This window comes from Canis aureus, chromosome 16 (genome assembly GCF_053574225.1).
Source record: "Canis aureus isolate CA01 chromosome 16, VMU_Caureus_v.1.0, whole genome shotgun sequence".
Taxonomy (NCBI): Eukaryota; Metazoa; Chordata; class Mammalia; order Carnivora; family Canidae; genus Canis; species Canis aureus.
The window spans coordinates 48,997,549-49,018,572 of record NC_135626.1 but is presented as its reverse complement, the minus strand read 5'-3'; the positions used below and the strand labels follow the sequence as shown (position 1 = coordinate 49,018,572).

At 55.6% G+C, this 21,024-nt stretch overlaps 1 protein-coding gene across 4 annotated transcripts; it reads right to left on the bottom strand.

The window, feature by feature from the left end:
• Positions 1-2,000: 2,000 nt before the first annotated feature.
• Positions 2,001-14,645, bottom strand: CYB561 (cytochrome b561). Of its 4 annotated transcripts, XM_077853879.1 has the most exons (7): positions 10,064-10,202; positions 9,121-9,249; positions 6,354-6,570; positions 5,305-5,403; positions 4,925-5,028; positions 4,291-4,448; positions 2,001-4,056 (listed from the first exon to the last, which is right to left on the bottom strand). In XM_077853879.1, the coding sequence occupies exons 3-7, from the start codon at positions 6,556-6,558 to the stop codon at positions 3,864-3,866; spliced, it is 759 nt and encodes a 252-aa protein (XP_077710005.1). In that variant the 5' UTR covers positions 6,559-6,570; positions 9,121-9,249; positions 10,064-10,202; the 3' UTR covers positions 2,001-3,863. The 4 variants fall into 4 exon arrangements, with proteins under 4 accessions (XP_077710005.1, XP_077710007.1, XP_077710006.1 ...); XM_077853881.1 differs by lacking the exons at positions 9,121-9,249; positions 10,064-10,202 and adding an exon at positions 14,529-14,645; XM_077853880.1 differs by lacking the exons at positions 9,121-9,249; positions 10,064-10,202 and adding an exon at positions 14,529-14,643 and having other exon boundaries at positions 6,354-6,567.
• Between the last annotated feature and the right edge of the window lie 6,379 nt (positions 14,646-21,024).

Below are 21,024 nucleotides of genomic sequence, written 5' to 3'. Positions count from 1 at the left end.
CCTGGTATGGTGGTGCTTTCTCCTTCCGTTACAGTGCCTCCCCGGGGAGCTGACTGGAGCCCTCACTGAGGTTCTGGGTGATTTGGTTGGTCTCTCTTGGGACCTGCAAAGTCACCCCTTCGAGCTTGTATTCATTCATTCAGTGAAGTGACAGCACCTGCTCAGAGTTGGGGCAGCACGGTGGGCACTCAAGAGAGCTGTGGCTGAGAAGACAGTTCTGTGCAAAGGCTTGCAGTATCCACTGAGAGAGGGAGGCTTTTTCTTCAGTGAGTTTCTCTCCAGCCAAATCAAGGGAGCACTGAACTCTTCTTGTTTCATTTTAGTAGCTGAGGCTGCACCCTTGTCCTGCTGCCAGTGAAAGCTGTCACGTCCAGAGGCTGCGTGCCTGGGGCAAGGGGATGCCCCCTAGCTCGAGTTCTGAAGGAAAGTGGTCAAAGCTGGAAGCCATTACTTCCAGAGCTTTGCTTTTTCTTCATAAATCTGGATAGACTTTCCCATCCTTACCATCTAGAGAGCTAGGCCACTGCATTGTAGAAGCTGCAGGGTTCCTGAAACCCGCTGGGGATTTGATACCTTTTTCTAAAAAGTGGCTAGCATGGAGTCCTGCAGCCCTTCCTGCCTAGCAGGTACCTGTCTACTGTAGGGACGAGCTGTAGGGACACAGCTTCCCCTTGACCCCAGTGTGTGCTGAACAAACATCCCTATTGTGTCAATACATCCATTTCCCCCAAACAGCCAAAGCTGGAAAAGCAGGAAAACCAGGCACACAGTCATCCCAGCCTGGATGCCAGAGTTACCTTCAGAAAAGAAAGGAGAAGACTCTTGAATGAACCACCTACTGGTTCATAGAAAACCTCCTGGTTTGAAAACTTTGAGACCTCAAGGGGTTCCAAACCCAGTTAAGGTGAGGGGCATCCTGAGCAGGTAAAGGAGGCAAGAGGTCCATCTGCAGGGAGAAGAGGCACCACTTTCATGGCTGGGATCTTTTGAATATTTACAAACTTAGGAGACCCTTGATGCAGAGGCAAGCACAAGAGTCGGAAGTGAGATGGGACGCTAACAGGGTCAAGGTGATTCTGTCCTCATTCTGAGAGCCAGCTGTGACCTTGACTGAGCCAGCGGCTTGTGACACATATGAAGTCGTGTGCTTTGCAAGCTTTTAAGCCAATGAAGGTTCAGGCAGAAGCTTCATTCAGGAGAAAGAACATGGATGCAGAAAGCAAAGACCTCTCAAAAATATGGAGAATAGGAGGCACTTGGGTGGCTCAATGGTTGAGCCGCTGCCTTGGCTCAGGTCATGATCCCAGGGTCCTGGGATCAAGTCCTGCATTGGGCTCCCCGCAGGGAGGCTGCTTCTCTCTCTGCCTATGTCTCTGCCTCTCTCTCTCTGTCTCTCATGAATAAATAAAATCTTTTTTAAAGGACAGAGAATAAAATAAATGTCAGGAAGGATTCATGTTACCCAAGGATTACTTACCAGAGGACTTGCTATAGGATTCCTTTAAATAGTATTTTAAGTGATGATGCTTTTCTGGAGCACACAGAGCATCCTGTCGTGAGATCACCATAAACACACCTCCTGCCTGAGCCTTAGGGATTGTTCTCAAGTGGAATCTCAGCTTGTTCTCAAAGCTTTGCTCCTCTTCTTAAGGAATTAAGAGACAGATTTTCAAAAAGTAAAAAGTGAACAGAATACTGGGGAGAACTTCTTGCCAAGGCCCTTATCGGGGTGCACCCTCCAGGCCACTCTCTCTGGGCTGAGGAAAGGGTTTCTCTAACCCTAAGGGAGTGCCTCCCACACTGGGGTCAGACACTGAACAGCCCCTGGGCCATTTCAGAGCCTGTGCCATGACAGATATCTTTAATCACTTTACCTTCTGTGCCCAGCGGGGGGACGTTCAATTTCTGTTGAGCCTAGTAAGACTAACTTCATGTATCTGACTCCACTAGAAGCACAGGCCTCTCTTTTTTTGTCACAGCAAATGAAGACAAGTCAGAGATCTGCTGTAGACATTTATTGAATCATCTGTTACACCAATGCTACATTGTACTTCACAGAAGACTGGCCACAGGCAAAGTAAAATAAACCACCATGCATCAGCTTGCAGGGGGCTTCCTGAATCATCCAACATACGCTTCGGCAAGCCGGCCAGTTTACAGATTTTGACTACAAATCTAAGGTTCCGTTTCTCTATGTGGCATCTGGCAAGGGAGACACACAATTGTACTTTGGTAGTTCGTCCAAGGGGGCGTTTCTCCACGTGTAACTATCTGGCTATACAGCGTGAGCCAGGCCCTGGCAGAGAGCACGGTGTAACCAGGCGAACACCCAGTCTGTCCAGGCAAGCTGCAGCGGAGGTGGGGGAGGTGGGGAGAGGCTCAGAGGGGACTGGGCAGCCCTGCGGGGGAGGGGGGGAGCTCCGGACCCCAGCCACCTGCTCAGAGAAGTGGCAGCAGCCGGAGGCAGGGCCCAAGGCCAAAGTCGAGAGTTAGAAATCTGAGAATTGGAGGATTGGAGGAGGCCAGCCCCATTCTCTAAGGCAGCACTGAGTGAGAAAAAGGCAACTGTCAAAGGAACAGTAGTCAGGTTTGGAAATCTCATTCATTTCTTCATGTCAGTAAACTGTGTCTGTCTCAAACTGGGTCATGTTCCTCAAAGCCCGGAAAACAAGAAGAGAGCATTCACCAAGTCCAAGAAGCACAAGGTCAATGCTCTAATCACGTTACTGTTACTTCGAGACTGAAGCCAAAGAGTGACTCAGGAGGCAGCACAGCCTGCTTATGCAGCTGGGGGATTAACCCGATTCCAACTCAGTCCCAACTTCCTGCAAAATGGGCCCAGGTAAAGGGATGAGGCTTTCCTCCAGAACACGAGCAGGCAGCCTTGCCTTCCCCGCTGAGCGGGAATAAGACTACAGCAGCAGCCTTCTGTTTAAAAAAAAAAAAAAAAAAGATCCGTGCCCTTGGCCTCAGGGCAGAGCCAGAGCAGCGCCTAAGCCAGCTGGTGAGGGTGGGGACCCTGCGGGAGTAGCTGCAGGACAGCCCACCCACCACCCAGGGGGCCATCTCCGCCCTCCCCTGTCGCCCTCAGCGCCAAGTACAGTTTGTCTCAGACCTGTGGCCCATCCCCCTCCCAGTAGAGTCGTCCCGGGGCTGAGGACTGAAGAAAGGGAAGGCAAAGCGCAGACGGGGCCAAAGCCACATCTCCACAGCTTCCCAGGGGCCCGTCCCTCCCCTCTCCGGGGGAACCCTGCCCTGAACACCAACATATTTTATACATAATATCACTTGCTCGGCTGCCAAAGCTTAGACCCATTCTCACCACGTGTTATTCAGACTAGCGAGACTCCTGCTTTGCATTCAGTGTTACACAAAGCAAGTCTTGGCCTCGCCAGGCCTGTCACTAAGGTCCAGTTTCTCCCACAGCTTTGTGCTCTTTGCAGCCCCTGGACGCGGCCCAGCATCCGCTGCTTCAAGAGGAGAGCCACTCTACGCCTTTAGGGATCTGTGCTTTTGTAATCAGGACTGACCACCCAAAACCCTACCCAGAGCTTCTCGATTTGGGGGGGGGGGCGGGTGATGGTGACACAGGGGCAGGGGTTGGTGGATGACTGACAGGACTCTAAAGCAGCAGCAAGGAGGGAAAGCAGAGGAAGCCAAGTCCTTCACCCCAGAAGTCAGACCTCAAAGTTCCCAGGAAAGCAGCCCCCACACTCCCTACCCACCCTGCCGAGCCCTCCCCAGGAACCGCTGGTCCTATGGGCAGCCTCGACGGGGCGTGGGAAAGAAGCCTATCCAAACCCCCAGAACTGAGGAGGCCAGCCCCAGCCAGGCCCTCCCTGTGGTGGGGCAAGGGCAGGCCATCACTGGGAGCTGGGGCTGTCGCCTTCCGTCAGTGTCTTGAAGTCCATGGAGAGAGCCTGTTCTTCCGCCTGGGGTGGCCGCTTCCAGTCAGCGCGAGTCAAAATGTAGAGCACAGTCACACCAAAGCTGGCCAGCAGCAAGCCCAGCACGTTGGCCAGGACACCCTCAGCCTCAAACGTGCTGTACTTGGCCCTGCAGGGTTAGGGCGGAAGGGAGAAGCCACCCAAAGGGTCACTGTCAGGCCCAATGCCATTTGCACCCAGGACAGAAAGATGGAGGGTGTTCCCACCCGGCCTCCCCGGGCCCCCCAGAGAGGAGAACCACCACTCCACTAAGTCCACCAAGAGCTGGCCCAGAAGGCAGAGGTCTGGGGAAGCAGAGGGCAGGGCTCCATCTCTGCTGGCCCTGGAGACACAGGACACTCACCCAAGTTTAAAAAGCAGCGCCTCCTTCAGGCCCAGCAGGGCTGTGCCCAAAGACAGGACGAAGATGGTGGCGCCAAAGAAGACGTGCTGGGGGCGGTAGCGGCTCCGCAGCGAGAACGAAGCTCCAGGGAACAGGAAGAAGCTGAAGCCCACGAGCCACTGCAAGGAAAGGCGGTGGTGCTGGGGACTGAGCTGGCCCCCCGCCCAGCCACCCCGAGGCCACCCCGGGTAAGTCGTGTCCACACGCTGTCTGGGAAGTCCTCCATCCACCCACTTGGCTTCCTCAGTCCCGGGAGCAAGGGTGAGGAAGCAGTAAGCACCCACAGGAAAGGTCCTGGCCCCGGCAGGGCGCTCCAGGCCTGCTCTCAGTTCACCGGGCCTGTACGCTTGCTCGGCAGCCTGGGCCAGAGGCCAAACACATGCGCGGGGTCAGCTGGAAGGCACCTGGGTCTGAGGCCCCCTCACCTGTGATCCTGGCTTTGGCACCCATCTCAGAATCTGAAAGCAGCATCCAACTGTGCTAAAGCACCTTTTTCACTTTCAGGCACATGCCTTGGAAAATGGGCCCCCTGGTGGCACTCATGTCCCCGCCCCGGCCTCCCCGCATCGCATCGTTGTGGGGCTGAAGGACTCACCTGCATGAAGTAGAGGACAAACACGAGGATGCCACACCAGCTGTGCAGGCTGTACAGGTCAGCGTAGCCCTTCTGCCGGTGGTAGTCGAACACCGCCACCAAGCCTGGAGCACAGTAAGGGGCCATGTGAGGACAGGGCTGTGGGGCGGGGAGCGGGTGAGGTGACCCAAGGGAAACCCCACTAGCTGGGACTTCTGGGATCTGGTCCCAGCTTGATGGCTGCCAGCACCCAGTGTCCCGGCAGGGGACGCCAGCAGGGGGAAGGGGATGGGGAGGGGGCTACAGCAGACCTGGAAGAGAGACCAGACCTGTCCCGCAGCCTCTTCCCCCAGGTCAGAACCAGAGGGAGAGGAAAGGAAAAGCCGTGCCCCGGAACTCACCCACGAGGGCGATGATGAGCGCGAGGACATGCAGCAGCCCGTGCAAGACTTTGGTTGTGCGTTTGGCCTCATTCCTGAAGACACGGTAAACCAGCAGGGCTTATGGGGAGAAAAGGAACGTCAGGCCTGCGTGCTGCTGGCACCAAGGAGACATGCCTTGGCTAGGAAGGGCGATCTAAATTAAGGGCTTGTCACATTAAACAAGGCTCCCGGGAGCCCAGCAGGGGCCCAGCAGGGGCCCAGCAGGGGCCCTCGGGTCTGGTCCGTGTGCCTTAGCACTCCCCCAGCCGCCACCTCCACTTCCTGGTCAAGTGTCCTGTGTACTCCAGGCTGTGTTGTAAGTTCATCATGCGGTCACAATGAGGGCCCACCAAGCTTCTGAGGTCACCTCTTAGCTATGATGATTCTCAAATAGTCCAGTATGGAAGCCTGAGCAGACATTAACTACCTGTAGCAAGCAGGCTCCCTAGTTGGGGGGCCCCTGGTTCCCAAGCTAACCCCCTCATTCGGCTGAGCGGGACAGGGCCAGGCGGCATGGGGAATGCCTCTGAGGATTCTGCTGCTGAAGGAGGGGCTGTCACCAGGACCTCCTCTAGGAAGAATGGGTCAAATAGATCCAGATTTGGATTTCTTGTTACCAGAGAAGGCCACAGAAGGCAGGGTGGGAGCTAAACATGGCCTCACTCCCACCCCAGAGAGCTTTAGTTTGGCCACAGCCAGTATCCCCCCAACATGCACACACACACAGTCACCCTCTTTCTCCCAATTTCAGCTCAAGGCCCAGCCCCTGGGCTGCCTGCTCTAAGCAGCGCGCACACCCTTGGACGCTCCTTGTCGAAAGAGCCAGGGTAAGTAGGAAAGGAGTTGCTACCCACCAACCCCAAGCCCCTGGATTTGGATGCCTGGGATCCCCAGGCTCCAAGCTAGCTTCCTTCATGTCTTTTCTGGAATCTGAAATGTGCCCAATTACAGGAGACCTCAGGGCTGAGCGATGTCTGCAAACGGCCTCCCCCAGGAGCGGCTCCAGAAGTGCAGGCAGCGGGACTCACCATCTCCCTGCAGGAAGATCAGGCCTATAACCATGCAGAGCGGATGTACGTTAAACTGCAGGGCGCCCTCCCAGGCGATGCCGCCCCTGTACAGGCCGAGCCACGCACCGGTCATGGCCACCACCGTCAGGCCCAGCAGCTGGGAGAGCGCCACGTAGTAAGGCAGCGCTCCGGGGGTGGCCGCCACGCCGGCCCGGCTCTCCATGCTGAGCAGCTGCTGCAGGAGAGACAGGAGAGCTCAGAGCAGCTGGCACCCCACAGGCACACCCCTGGCCTCTGAGGCCAATGGGCAGCCCCCTCCTCCCACCTGCCCCCAGGGCCGCCCCACGCTAAAGCTCGGTATCTCCAGTCTCAAGGGTGGCTGGGCAGGGGTGCCCCACTTCCCCCAGAGACAGGCCAGATGCCTGGCTGTGAGATGCAATGAGGGTGCAAGTGAAGGCCCTCCAAATTCGGGGGGGGGGGCAGGGGGCCCTGCACCTGGGCTTTATATTGTTTGACGAGGCCCTGGGTCTTCTCAGGGGGGCTTCACAAATGAGGTACAGAGAAGTGAGAAAACCCCTTGAAGGACCAGGGTCTGTCAGGGGGGGGGGGGGGGGTCATGAGTACATCCAGGGAGGAGAAAGCCGACCCCCCACCCCAGCCCCCCACAGCCAGCATGCCTGCTGCAGCCTGAGATAATCCCTGCCCTCCCTGTGGGCCTGGGCTCGGCCCCCACAGCAGGTGCTTGCAGGAGAGATGTGCTGTGACCCGCTTGCCTGCAGGCCTGCAGGAGTGGGGAACAGGAGCAGCCAAGCAGCCTGCTCCCCCTGCTGCCCCCCCTTAGGGCTGCACGGCTCAGGTGAGCTCTCCAAACCTAAAGGCACCAGAAACCTACAAGGGCCAACAACCGGCCACTCAAGGCTCCTGGCATGTTTCCTGCGTTTCACTTCACTCCCCGCAATGCTGTCGGGGCAGGAAGCAGGGGGTCTGGTCCCCTGCGAAGGACAAAGGCAGTTCAGGGAGGTGGGAAAGCCCTGCTCAGGGCGCTGTGTGTGTGTGCGGTGAGCCTGTTTCCTGGCTCCTCTGTGCAGTCCCCCCCATGTTCGCCTCCCCCAGGGTCAGGATGGCCCTCGTGCCAGCTCTTCACCCAGAGCCAGTGGGTTCTCCTGACCCAGAGCCCAGCCCTGGCCCCTACGCCCAGGAGGCAGAGGCACTGGGGCACGAACGAACGAAGATGACTTCCACCCCCCTCACCCTGGTGCTGGGCATCCTGTGCCCACAGAAAGGTGCTCTCCCCTCCCCAGCGTCCCGGCCTCTCCTAGAAGCACTGGGAACATCCCAGAGGAGGACAGCTGAGCAGAGCCGTGGCCCAACAGGCTTCTGGGCCCCGCTAACAGCCAGCGGGAGCTCGCTCTCTACCCCTTGCCGCACAAGAACTCGTGTCTGGTTGGTGGGCGGCGGGGAGGGACTCCTTTTACCTCCCGGTTCTCTCTGCCATACCCGACAAGTGTTGGCAACTTCACCATGAAAAAAAGGCAGGGGCAGTGGGGAGTGTTACTAATACACACTACCTACAGTAAAATGCAGATTAGCAAAAAAAGGTAAAAATTCCAAGTAATTAGTATTTTCACATGTGTCCTTACATCCCTTTTTTCTAGAAACACATACAGTATTTTATAGAAACAGAATCGGTATGACCTGTTTAACTTCCCAGTAGGTCATGCGTATCTTTTCATGTCCAATATCCACCTACGCCATCGTTTGCATGACATCACAGGATTCTTCTGTACTGCTGTTCCATGCTGTAACCAAGGCCCGATCCCTGTTGTTCAACATTTAGCTAGCTTCCAGTTTTTCGCTAAATGAACCATACTATGTGGCCATCTCTGCACGTGTGTCTAATTCCTAACCGGAGAAACGGAACCCTGCAGCAAGCCTACATTCTCTTTTACTTTTTTGACATTTTATCAAATCATCTTCCGAACACACTCCCATGGCAGGGAGGCACATCTGTCTCCAGAAGGCCTGGCAGACTATGAACCCTCATTTCTGAAACTCTTGTCTCTGTATCTGTCACCTTTCACAGGTAAATCTAGGCCCGGTTCCAATCTCTTCCCCAAATACAAACCCTGTTTCTAACTACCCACTGTGTTCTCTACCTACATCCCACAAACACTTCAAACTCAGCACATTCAAAGTCAACTCACCTACCCATTGCTACCAAGTCCCCTCCTGACCAGGCAGGTGACCAGTGTGGCTCCTTCCTGGGCCTGGCCCTGACAACTGTGCAAATGTCAGTGGAGACAGGTCAAGGAGTCCGAGGGGATTCCCCCCCTCCTCCCCCCCCCCACCCCGCCATCACTTCCCTCCTGACCCTCTTCATCACCACCACCCCAGCCAGGGCATGGAGCTTCTACCCCAATCTCTGTACCCCCTTCAACATGCCAGACCTGCCAGGGACAAGCCAGATCCCCAATCCTGAGGCCCTACCCTGCATGAAAGGGCCGCTACCTGCTGGTGAAAAGCCAATCCTGTAACATGATGCTGACTCCCTTTCCATCTGTGGCCACGGGTTTTCTCACCAAACACACTCAGAGGATACCCTCGCTTCCCACTTCCCAGCCCTCACAACACCCTCTGCCTCACACTCCCCGCGCCTCCCTGCTCCCCACCACTCGCCCCTCCTCCACCTCCTCCACTCACCCTCCCCTCCATCCATCTGCCCACAACCTGAAATGGGCATTTCGCTCACCTCTGCCCCTCCGAGACTGGCCTGCAGCTGACTTACCCGGTGGCGTCCTGCCCCCCGTTAGGCTCGCCTGTGCCTCTCTGCTCACGGGCCCTGTGAGCTGGTGCCAGGCCGGGATGCGTCCTGCTCCTCTAGGGCCTCCTCAGGATCTATTCCCTTGCACAGACTCTAACAGGAACAGATGCTGTCCTCGGGTCACTTGTTCTCCGCCCTCCTCCCCTTTATTAGATTCATATAGCCCTGGGGCGCGGTCGGAACCTGATTAGCTCCGAATTAGAAAGAGCAGAAGGAACGTGCTCTGCCGCGGGTCCACCTGCCACACAGAATAACCAAGGACAGCAGTGGGAGCTCTTGGATCTCAGAGCCACTCTGCGGCTAGGCCAGCCAGCCTCCTACTGAGACAGGCAGAGATCAGAGCAAGGTTCTCCTCAGAGCTGTGGGTTGTGACTTACAAGAAGTATATAAGATGGAGCTCCTAAAACCCTTGGAATTTCCTAAGAAGGCCATAAAGCAGTCTTTTGTTAAGTTACTGAGCCTTTAGATAACCTGGGGATGGGGGCTGGTTGCCAGGGGAACCAACCACGTGACTGAAGCCTAGAATCCTTAGTTCCACCCATCAACTACCCCCCCCCCAGGAGAGAGGTGCTGGAGATTTGAGTTCAATCACCAATGGCCAATGATCTAATCAACCACCTCTAAGCAACCAAGCCTCCATTAAAATCCAAAAGGAGCTTCTAGGGAAAGACAGCTCCCCCAGTCCCCGGGGATAGAAGCTCCTGCACTCAGGACCCTTCCAGACCTCACCCTCCCCTCCGCTCCTCTTCATCTGGCGGGTCCTAAGTCATATCTTTTTATAATAAATCTAATAAGTAAAATGCTTCACTGAGTTCTGTGAGCTGCTCTAGCAAATTAGTTGAACCTGAGGAGAGGGCCATGGGAACTTCCTATCTACAGCAGGTGGGTCAGAAGCACTGGTGCCAACCTGGATGTGCAACTGGCATCTTTAGTGGGGGGCAGTCTTGTGGGACTGAGCCCATAACCTGTGAGATCTGACGCTGTCTCCAGATAAACAGCGTCAGGACTGAGTTCACTTGCAGAACACCTGGTCGGTGTCCTCTGAGAACTGGAGGAGTGGTTGGTGGTCCTGAAAAGAAAACACACATTGGAGTAGTGAAAGGACTAAATGGGGGGCTTGAACGTTCTGCACTGTAAATTCACACCCTGAGTGCCCCCAGGAAGTCAGGCCCCTCGTGCTCTTTGCACCCCACCTGCTGAAGTGGAGAGGCCTGCCTGCGTGTGTTGGGAGGACAGGGGCCTCACGGCGGGCTGCCTGCAAGCCCCGACTCCATACTCGGCATTCTCTCCTGTAACCTTCGCGATACCACTGTGGTAACAGGAGTACTGGCTCAGTTTAATGGGTGAGGAAATGGGGGCTTAAAGAGGATAGATGACATGCCCCAAATTATCAGCCGCAAATAGCTGCTCAATGATTTGTTCATGAAGCACCCTTTGTATGCTGGCAATACGCCAGATACTGGATAAGCCATGATCCCTGCCTTCAAGGAGCTTGCAGACAAGTTACAGAGCAGACACAAGATTTTTTTTTTAAAGAGTAGCAGGAATTCAAGCCACGAGTTCAACTCAGGCTCCAATGGCCCTTTCCACCATACACACTGAAGACTGTGTCCCCCTACTTTTATACATTGAAGTGGCGCAACCCCAGCAGTAGTTGTCTGGCAGGGGTGTGGCTTTGCCCCGCATCCAGGGTGGGCTGTCTTGCTTTCCAAATACTGAAGTCAATCAAGGATGTATCTGAATAGGCATTTGCCAAAGATGATCACTCTGAAGCAGAGCTCCAATGGGTCCCTCCCTGTCCCATGCCAGTCCTCCCATGTCCCTCACCCCTCAGGAAACCAGGCTCCTAAGGCAGTTTAAGCCCATCAAGTACTGGTGTCCCCTGTGGGCTCTCCTGGGGGAAAAAGAGGCAGGACGGAAACCGGTAGTTAAGAGAGAAGGGGATGGGACACCTGGATGGCTCAGTGGTTGAGTGTCTGTCTTCGGCTCAGGGCGTGATCCCGAACTCCCAGGATCAAGTCCCACATCAGGCTCCCTGCATGGAGCCTGCTTCTCCCTCTGCCTGTGTCTCTGCCTCTTTCTGTGTCTCTCATGAAAAATTAAATAAAATATTTTTAAAAAGAGAGAGAGAGAAGGGGACGCAGGAGGCTGAACCAACTGATCAGTGAGCTTTTCACAGAGGCTCCAAAGGCAGCGCTCCTGCCCCATCTGTCTGGGGAACTAGGCATCCAGGAGAAAGCCATAAAGATTAACCTGTGGAACTTCAGAGGCCCAAGCTGTCTCCCCCACTCCCCCTCCCAATGTGAAGGTGATTTAAGTCCAAGTAAGAGGGATGCTCAAAGCTCACACCAAGCAAGACCATCCTGCCTCAGGCAGGCCTGTGCCTTGCCTACAGGTGACCTCATAGTCAATAAGCTCCAAGGGGGAAAAATCCAGATTCACAAAAAAGATGAAGTAGTGAGTGTTCAGTGGTTTACAGAACATGAGCAGAAAGATTCCTTCAACAATGGCATTCCCCCATTCCTTATTCCATTCAACATCATTGGCAACCTCTCTTTGTGCAAAGGAAGGCCTGCTTCCAATGCTGGAGAGAGAGCACATTACAGGGACTCTGGCTGGAATCTGACCTGCCCACAAAACAGATCGAACATGTGCAAACCTTGAAGTCAGTTGAGAGTCACTCCCTACTAAGCAGATGCCTTGGAATCATGCTCTTGGGTTCATCCAGACAGTGACAAGACTCTCTCTTCCTTCCCAATTGGGCTGTCCCTCCAGAATGCTGGCAGTCCTTACACCTCCTTTGTTCCCAAAGCAGAAGCATGGGCAGCAGCATCAGGCCTGGAAGCAGCCACTCTCCACCCCAAAGGCCTCCTCTGCCTCACAGACCCGAGTCTTGGAAGCAGAGGAGGCCCTAATAGTCCCCTACCCAGCCACCCTCCTTGCTGTCAGAGCACAGGATGGGGGTGACAGTTCTGGCAGCTTCTGGAACTTTGGGCTGAGACAGTCACCCCCTCCCCTCCCACACACTTGCAGTCAGGTTCCACTTAATGCAATCAAACAGGGACAGGAGCTACCCGCAGGGCCTGAACGTGCTGAGAATCACTGTTTCTCCCCCAGCCCACAGTTCCATTAAAAGGCCACGAGGCCTAATCTCATTATGGGGACCAGACATTGACTGTGTCCTAGAGCCTGGAGGCTGGCAGCCTGGCCTGGCCACAGCCCTCCTTGTCCACAGCAGGGTTCTAATTGGGTTAGAGAAGATTATATTGGGGACGGAGGTTAGAGCTTTTCTTGATGAGTGAGTGGGGGAGGAGGGAACAACTCAATTGCCCTAGAATGTCCTAGAATGTGATGGAAGAGAAGGCAAAATGAAGGTTGAGCTGTCAGGCAGAGCTCCAATTAGCCTGCAGGAAGAAAGCAAAGCTTGAAGTTAGACACTGGGCCTGGTTCTCCATTAAGTACAGCGGGCTTGGTGCCAGGGCTCCCAAAACTTGTAGGGACCCACAAAAAAATGTTATGATTTCTACCAAAGTCAGGAGGAAAAACAAATTTAGCATTGAAGAAAACGTTCTAATTTTTAATCCAGCTTGGATTACATTTGTCTTTATACCAACACAGTTGTAAAATATAGGGTGTTTGTTTGTTTTACTGTTACTATTTTTTTTTTTTTTTTTTAATTTATGATAGTCACAGAGAGAGAGAGAGAGAGAGGCAGAGACACAGGCAGAGGGAGAAGCAGGTTCCATGCACCGGGAGCCCGACGTGGGACTCGATCCCGGGTCTCCAGGATCGCACCCTGGGCCAAAGGCAGGCGCCAAACCACTGCGCCACCCAGGGATCCCTGTTACTATTTTTAATGGAAGAAGGGTCCCAGCAAGGCAAAAGTGCCTAGGACCCATGAATGCAGCTCTGGTCAAGCAGATGTGATGTTAAAGCCAGTCCCACTGTTTATGACTCTGTGCTCCTGGACAAGCCAAGTCCCCTCCCTGAGCCTGCTTCCTCATCCACAACATAGGGGATATTGAGTCTCACCTGATTTACTCACTGGCCCAGCAAAAATTAAGTGGGATAAATATGTACTGGTGCCTAGCAAAGTGCCCGTCACATGGTTGGCATTCAGATAACAATCTAATAAAAACAAAACTTTGGGAAGAGTTGCACAACCAAAGTTGTTAACATAAGAGGTTTGGGGCCACAGAGAGCCAGATGGCAGCAGACAGCCCTACCACCTCTCATAAATCCACACTCCTCTTCTATCTGCTCCCGTCCCCCACCCTGGATCTGGGGTGGATTCCTTCACCCATGCCTTCTGGTGTTGCTGTGCCACTCCATATTAGAGAAGCCAAGCTCTGCCAGCCAAGAAAAGGTGGCCAGGGCCAGGGCCAGGGCCAGGGCAAGGTGGGGCAGGCAGGGGTGGCTCCACCTCCCGGCTTCCGGCTGCCTCCTCCCGCACGGAGGTGGGGGGAGGTTGCCGCACCCTTTCTCTCTGTGGGTCTCACCTTGGCATTTACAAGTTTTCATTCTGTATTTTTCTGCCTCAAATCCAATTTCACAAGAGAAATCAAGGTACCTGTGAGAAGGTGGGATTTCTTCATTTGGTATAAAAACAGAGTTAAAGAATCCAGATGTCCTGAGATGGAGCTTCATTTAATGAGACTTAGAAATCCCTGAAAGACTGGCAAGTTAGGGATAATGAGAGGAGAGGGACAATCTCAAAGAGAAAGGCTGGGGGTAGGGTCCAGAGGGATCCCTCTCCCTGTGACGCCCTGGGGGAAAGAGCAGGCGTGGGGGGGGGGGGGTGGCCCTGCCATCACCTGGGTGTCAAGGGCAGCAGCGGGCCCCTCCCTCCGCTCAGTTCTGCACCCCTGTACTCACAGCTCAGGGCCCCGCAGGGCCGAGCCGGCGAGCCAGGGTTTCCCAAACGAGACACTCCTCCCCTCACACAGGAAGCTGCGGAGGTTCCAGAACTAGGTGCTCCCAGCTAGATACTTTTCAACCCCAAAGGAAGAGAGGCGAGGCTCAGGAGAGAACCAGCAAAGCAGTCCGGCGGGTCTCGGTTTCAGGTGTCAACATAACAGTCGTAGCAAACGCTGGCGGGTCCACGTCTGCCCTCCCGAGTTTCTAGAACAGGTGAGGTCACCTGGCGCTCCGACCTAACTTCCGCAGTGGCGCGGAGGCCGACAGCTCCCGCGGGGCGCACGGCCCGCTCTCGCCGGTCCCGACCGGCTCCGGGGGGCTGGGAGCAGGTGAGGTGCGGGGGGCGCGGAGGCCGGAGCCTGCGGGGGGTGGGGGGGCGTCCCGCTGCCGCACACCTGGGCGCCGCCCCGGCTTCGCGCGGGGGCTCGGCTCGCACCCACCCGCCGGGCGCCTACCTGGCCGGGCGCCGGGCCCGGAGCTGGTCCCCGCCGCGCAGCACCACACGGCGCCCCGGCCGGCGAGCTCCCCGCGCCGCGCCCCGGCCGCTCGGCGGGTTCCGCCCGCCGCCCGCACCCCGCCCCCCGCCCCCGGCGCGGAAGCTACGGCGTCGCCATGACGACGGGCGGCGGCCGCGGGGGCGGCGTGGGGCGGGGCGGCGCGGGTCACGCCCAGGGCGCCGGAAGTGCCCCCGCTAGTGCGCGGCGCTCGGGACGCGGCCCTGCGCTGCCCGGGCCCAAACCTTGACGCCGCGCCCCGGGGGCCGCAGCGCGCCCACCGCGACCCCGGCCTTCTGGACCCGAGCTCGGGTAACCTTCGAGATCCGGGGCTCGCGACCCGGGCCGCGTGCAGGGGTGCAGGGGGCTGCGGCCCACGTGTGGGGACCTCTTGCCCAGGCCTGACGCGGAGGCCGCGGGCGCTGCGGGGGAGGGGGGCGGGAACCGGGAACCGGACCCGGGACGGGGACGGAGCCCGGCGCCGAGGGGAGGGGCTGCCGCCGGGAGAGCCGCCGCCGGGCCTCGGCCTGGGCTCCGCGCTTCCTGATTCCTTCCACGCCCTCCTCCTCCCCGCTTCCTCCCCTTCCCCGCGCCCCGCCCCGCGCTCAGGTGGCCACTAGGTGTCACACACGGCCCGGGCCTGGGCGCACGCCGCGGCTCCTGCAGCCCTTGGGGGACGCGCCGCCTCCCTCCCGGCCGAGCGAGAGGTGACTGGACCGGGTGGCTGGGCTCACTCCTTCCCCAGTACCAGCACCCCCAACACACACACACACACACAAAGGTGACATTTTTGCTCCCTTTTGTCAGGGAGCTTTGTCTGGGACTGACTGCCCACCCCCCAAGCAAAGAATAGATACCCGTTGTCGCCAGCCCCGCCGCTGATGAAGGCCTAGACCTTGCCAGCGGCAGCCTCCCCTGTCCCCAGAGCGGGAGAGGAGGATGCCAAGGCCAAAGCTGGGGGCCAGCCTCTACTACAGCCCCCTGTCCAGGAAATGCTGTGGGTAGATAACAAGTCCAGCTCAGACTTCTTACAAGCTCAGAACAAAAGGTCCTTTCCTGTCAGATGCCTGGCAAGGCTCCCCAAGAGCCTGAGGGTAGGAGGGAAATGGGGTTTCCTCCCCTGGAAATGTAAAAAGACACCCCTCCCCCACGGGGTCGCTCTCCCTCCCCCTACCTCCCCGACTGTGGGCTTCCCATGGGCAGTGGCCAAAGGCTCCTGAAGGACTCTGGCCAAGGGGGGGCCTTGGGAATCTAATTCCCCCGTACAGAGGGAACACACTCTCAGGCAAGACACCCGAGGGTGCCCACTGCCCTAGGCACACCTTCTAAGGGGACAAACAGAGCAGGGCCAAGCGTAAACCTGCCACGGCATAAATTCGTTGGAGTAACTGTCCAGTTGGAGGAAGCTAATGGACATTTTAAATTAAGCAACAGCTTCCTTGGCGTGCCAACAGGCAAACAGCAGGCAACAAATGCTCTGTGTGTTAAATGTGGAACTGAGCCATTTCCCATTGTTTGGCCTGTATATCTGGGCTTAGAGGAGGACTGGAGTGGGCAGGGTGGCACGGAGGAGCAGAGCCTGCTGGGAACTCTGTGATTTGAGTGCTGAGCTTCCCGGTATAGGGCTTTCAGCCCCTTCCAAAGCTGTAAGAGATGCCTGCTGAGGCAGAATGGGGCCCCTCGGGTCCTTCTTCCCCCTGCCCCCATGATCCCATGGCCCTGGGCAGCCACATTTTCCTCTTAGAAGGGAGAGACTACCATGCCAGCTTAAAGTGGGGAAGGGATGGAGGTGGGCCTCTGAGTGAGGTAAGGTACCTCCATGGGGACCAGCCATGCGGGGACTTAGCTCTAAGGGCTCATGGCTCCACTCAACCATTTTAAAGAGCAGGTGATCCACTAAACTGCCACTGAGCACCAGAATCCCCAAACCAGGATGACAGACACTCCTACTCTCTCCCCACTACCAGCTGCTGAGGCTCCTGCCACAGAAGCTAGAGAAGCTTCCCCTCTACAGCTGGGGTCAGAGGTGGGTAAGAGCAGGCTAGGAGAGCAGCACCAAGGAGCCTTCTTGAGGACTGAGGATGTGGTCCAGGACATTTTCCATGCAATCCCCTCCCTTCCTGCACTCACGGACCTACACTAGACTTACCAAGTTCACTCCTGCCTCTCTCTTGGAATGCCCTGATCATCACTTGGCTCATTCCTTCATATCTCAACTCCTGAGACTGGCTTTCCCTAACCCCAGTCTAGTACCTGGAGTTGAAGTTGAGATGTTGGGGGAGACTTTGCATTAAGGGTGCTCATGACAGCTCTGGGAAACCACACCTGGAGCTCACCCTGTTCTTTGGCCAAAAGTGTTTAAACAACAGGAAGAACCCAGAGAGTGAACAGAATGTACCGCATGAAAAGGACCTCAGATCCCCCTGGGGAGCCAGGCTGATCAGGGCTGCCCTTACTAGGGTTCCGAGGTTGAGAAAGATGGATTCCCAGTTAAATTTAAATTCAGTATTTTTTTTTTTTTGGCATAAGTGTGTTCCACTTATTACATGTAATATACTAAAATGTGTTTGTCATTTATTTGAAATTTAAATGTAGCTGGATATCCTGTATTTACCTGGCAAGCCTACCTTGCTCCTGTGTGGGAAGGACAAGAGGGGCCTCCTAGCCATTCTGGCCCCTTCCAGAGAAGTTTCTTCCAAAGAACCCTACCCCCCAGCCAGGCTGAAACAGCCAGTTAACTCCTGTTCAGAGTCAGGCCAAGGTGCATCCAAAGCACGTTCCTGTTCAGCCTGGGCTGCAGGCAGGGGCCTTAATCTTGGGCAACAGAGAATACAAAAGGCATAGGAGACGGGGTTCCACAGGCCAAAGGCTCTGTAAGATGCATGCACACAGAATTCATTCACGCTTTACAACAGTTGATTTATCAAGTCCCTTCTGTGTACCAGGTGCTGGGCGACCCTGGGAATGTATCAGTGAACACGACAGGCACGGCCCTGTTTTCTCAGCTCATAAAAAGGCAACTCAGATCATAAAAAGGCAACTCAGATGGGAGGGTCAGGGGAGGCTTCTGGGGCATGTGACATAGACTCAGAGAGCTACAGGGGTTCACCTGGCAAAGGAGCAGCAGGGAGATGGCAGGAGTGTTCTGGCCAGAGAAACAGCTTGAGTGGCTAGCGCATCGTGTAGGATGCCTAACCCGTACACCCTCGGGGCTCCTGGGCCATTGCCAGGATCCGCATGCCTGAACCAAAGCCTGTGCCCGCCCTGGGAGCTGGGCCTTGCCTTAGGAGGCAGATCACTGAAAGACACATACCCTGACAGTCTACAGAGGTGGGAGCAGCCTGCTGCTCCAGGTGGCACCGTCAGGCCCACTCCCTGACGAACTTGTTCCAACTTCCTGGAAAAGATAGTCTGATTCTGAGAGTATGTGGCTACTTTGGTGAGCTTAAGATGGAAATAGAATCACTCGGGGAGAAAAATCTATCTTTCTACTTCAGGGGCAGCAGCCCCAGCACAAACAGTCCAGTGGAGCAGCAGCAATGGTGAAGGGGTGGCTGGGGGGCAGGGACCTGACCACTGATGAAGACAGTCAGTCACCTAGAGCCTCCGGAATTCAAGGGGATTGGGCTGAGCAATGTCACAGGCTGTGGGTCCCAGGCTGAGGAAAACAAGTGGGTCTCTGGGTCCCAGAGCTGGTCTAGGCCAGGAAAACAAGACTCGGACAAAAGAGTAACCTGCTCACAAACCAACTGAACACCGCGGGGCAGGTGGAGAAGCCGTGAGAATCAGCATAGTCAGGCCAACTCTTCCCTCTGCCAGGTTCCAAGGGAACCAGATGTGGGTTGGATAAACAGTGAGGACCGCCTGGAGCAAGAGGTGGCCCTGGGTACCCAAGGTGAGAGGCAATGAAAGCGGTGGGTTTTCCAACCTCCCAGTGTGTTTCTGTGCAGCCCTCTGGGGGAGGGAGGGACCAGGAGGAAGTCTGTTTTCCCTCCTCCAGCTCACCCTCCCTCCTTCCCTTCCTCTAGCTCGCCTTCCCTCCCTCCTTCCCTCCTTCCCTTCTTTTTTCCTTCCTTCCTCACTTTTTTCCTTTCTTCCAGCAAAGGTTTATTGGGCACCAATTTGTGTCAGCCACTGTCTGGGCCCTGGAGAGATAGTAATCAATGAACAGAAGGTCCTGCTTTTATGTAACCTATATGAAGTGGGGGTGACATAATTAAAAAGTAAACGAGTAAATGACACATATACACACATATGTGTGTATGTACACCCACACACAGACCCTAATTGCCTGTAGCAATAAGCATTATGAAGAAAATAAAGCAGGAGAAGGGCTGGACTGTCACAGGAGGAAGGCTCCCCGAGGAGAGAGGGGTGCAGGCCCTGTGAAGATCTAGGGGAAGGGAAGTCGACCAGAGGGAAGACGGAGCAAGGGCAGAGACCCTGAGGCAGGCATGTGCATGGTCACCTCCATCCTGCCCCACCTCTAACGCTCCTCTTCTCCCAGCAGAGGAGACGATGTATACAGAAGGGGAAACAGGATTGCACACAGGTCCTCAGGGAGGGCAGAGGTTGAAGATGTGAGGTGGTGTGCAGGGACCAGCAGTGGTCCCTGAGGCGTCTAAGAAGTGTCTGTAGGCCCATAGTTGTAGCTGTGTGATTCCTGAACGTGTTCTTCACACAATGGGGAAACTGGATGTAGGGCCACCTACATTGGTGGGGCACACCGAGCTCCCCTTGTCCAGCCTGGCCTGAGCAGGAGGCTTTGGAGCCCAACTCCAGGACCGAGCTCCCCTGGACCAGCTCTCCCCGCCGCCACCCCCCTCCCCCCCGGGAAGAAAACATGAAGAGGTTTGTATCCCAGTGGTGTCCTCAGTCCCCACCTTCCTGCTTTTCTCCTTGGGTAGATCAGTTGGTCAGTCAATCAAGAAACACTGCTGACGATGTAAGCACTAGGGGCATTTACTGTGGAGAGCGAGGGCATGAGGCTTGGGGTAAAGGGTGGCCAGAGCCTTGGTGTTGTCAGCAGGGGCATGGAGAGAGGGGAAATACTGCTGATAATGATAGCCACCTAATCAGCTCCACAAACCAGCCATAAACTGCAGGTCTACGACTCTTGCACTTTGTTCAAAGCACTTTGTTCAAAACTCTTAGTTCTCGACTTGACTCTGAAAGCTATGTCACTTCTGGCTTCATACCCTCTGGTTCTTGGCCAACCATCTCATGACAGAAGTGCAGCAAGGGTGTGATGGCCATGCTGAGCCAAATGTGAGGGAGGACCAAGCCATGGCCCAGAGGGTGCCCCCAGTGGGAGCTGGGTAGAGACTTAGGCAGCATTCCCCAGTGGTGGCTTTAGGGCATCCCTCTCTAGGTCAGACCTCAACTGAACCCAGAAGAGCAGAAAAAAGGGGACGCTCATATAAGGCACTGTCTCTGATGAGTCCAGTAAGTAAGGCTGATGACTCTTCCAAGGTCGTAACAAGTTAGCAGCATACCTGTCCTGAGTCAGAGGTGTCCCTTAACCTGGCTTCACCCCTCCCACCTCCATCCTTTACATTTCTCTTGACCTTGGCCATCGCCTCCTACCTTGAGTTTCCTATCAGGCCAGCTGGTCCTTTTGGAGAGCAGATTAGATTTGAAGGCATCTTGACCTTAGAACCTCCCTTACCTAGGAAGCCATGCCCCTTGATCCCTCCTGCCAGTCAGTGGGAGACGCTAATAAGCGAGCTGCAACCAGGGAGAATCACCCCCTCTTAGCTGGTCCCCCAGTTTGGATTGATCCTTATCTCTTGCCTCATTGCCTGATGTGAGCCAGTCATGCCTCCTGCTCTAGAAGGTATCCGAGGGGCTTCTTCTGGAGTAGGGCTAGAACTGGGGCCTTCTGCTCTGACAGCAGCAGGTAGCTTATGTCTCTGGGGTAAGCTTGCTTCAAAGTCTCACCCTAAAGCTCCAGGGTTCAAGAATTACCCAAGGGGGACGCCCGGGTGGCTCAGTGGTTGAGCACCTGCCTTCAGCCCAAGTCGTGATCCCAGAGACCTGGGATCGAGTCCCATGTCGGGCTCCCTGCATGGAGCCTGCTTCTCCCTCTGCCTGTGTCTCTGCCTCTCTCTCTCTTGCTCTGTGTCTCTCATGAATAAATAAAATATTAGAAAGAAAAAAAAAAAAGAATGTTGCCCAAGGGCTGGCTCTTAGGTTCCAGGACCTAAGACTGTATTTTTGAAAGGCAAAGTTACTACTTGGAGACTTTACTAAGTCATCCATCCCAACATCCTGTTGTCCACTGTGCCCTTTACAGCTTGAACGGCAATGTCACATCCTGACATTGACAGGACTTTGAGCACTCTCAGCTATCGTGAGCTTTTCTCCCCTCCCAAAGGCCTCTCCTCATTTGATAAAGTACCCTCAGGGCTTATTTTGGCCAAGGGCTCAGTCTTGGCTTCACTTCATTGAGAATTCG

Excerpts from the sequence above, each read along its gene's own strand:
- CYB561 (XM_077853878.1), bottom strand. The coding sequence starts at position 7,263 with ATGCCAGGAGCCTTGAGTGGCCGGTTGTTGGCCCTT. Across the intron at positions 6,571-7,227 it reads GTGGCCGGTTGTTGGCCCTT|CAGCTGCTCAGCATGGAGAG; the intron begins GTAGGTTTCTGG and ends TCTCTCCTGCAG. Across the intron at positions 4,057-4,290 it reads GCGCTGCTTTTTAAACTTGG|GGCCAAGTACAGCACGTTTG; the intron begins GTGAGTGTCCTG and ends CTAACCCTGCAG.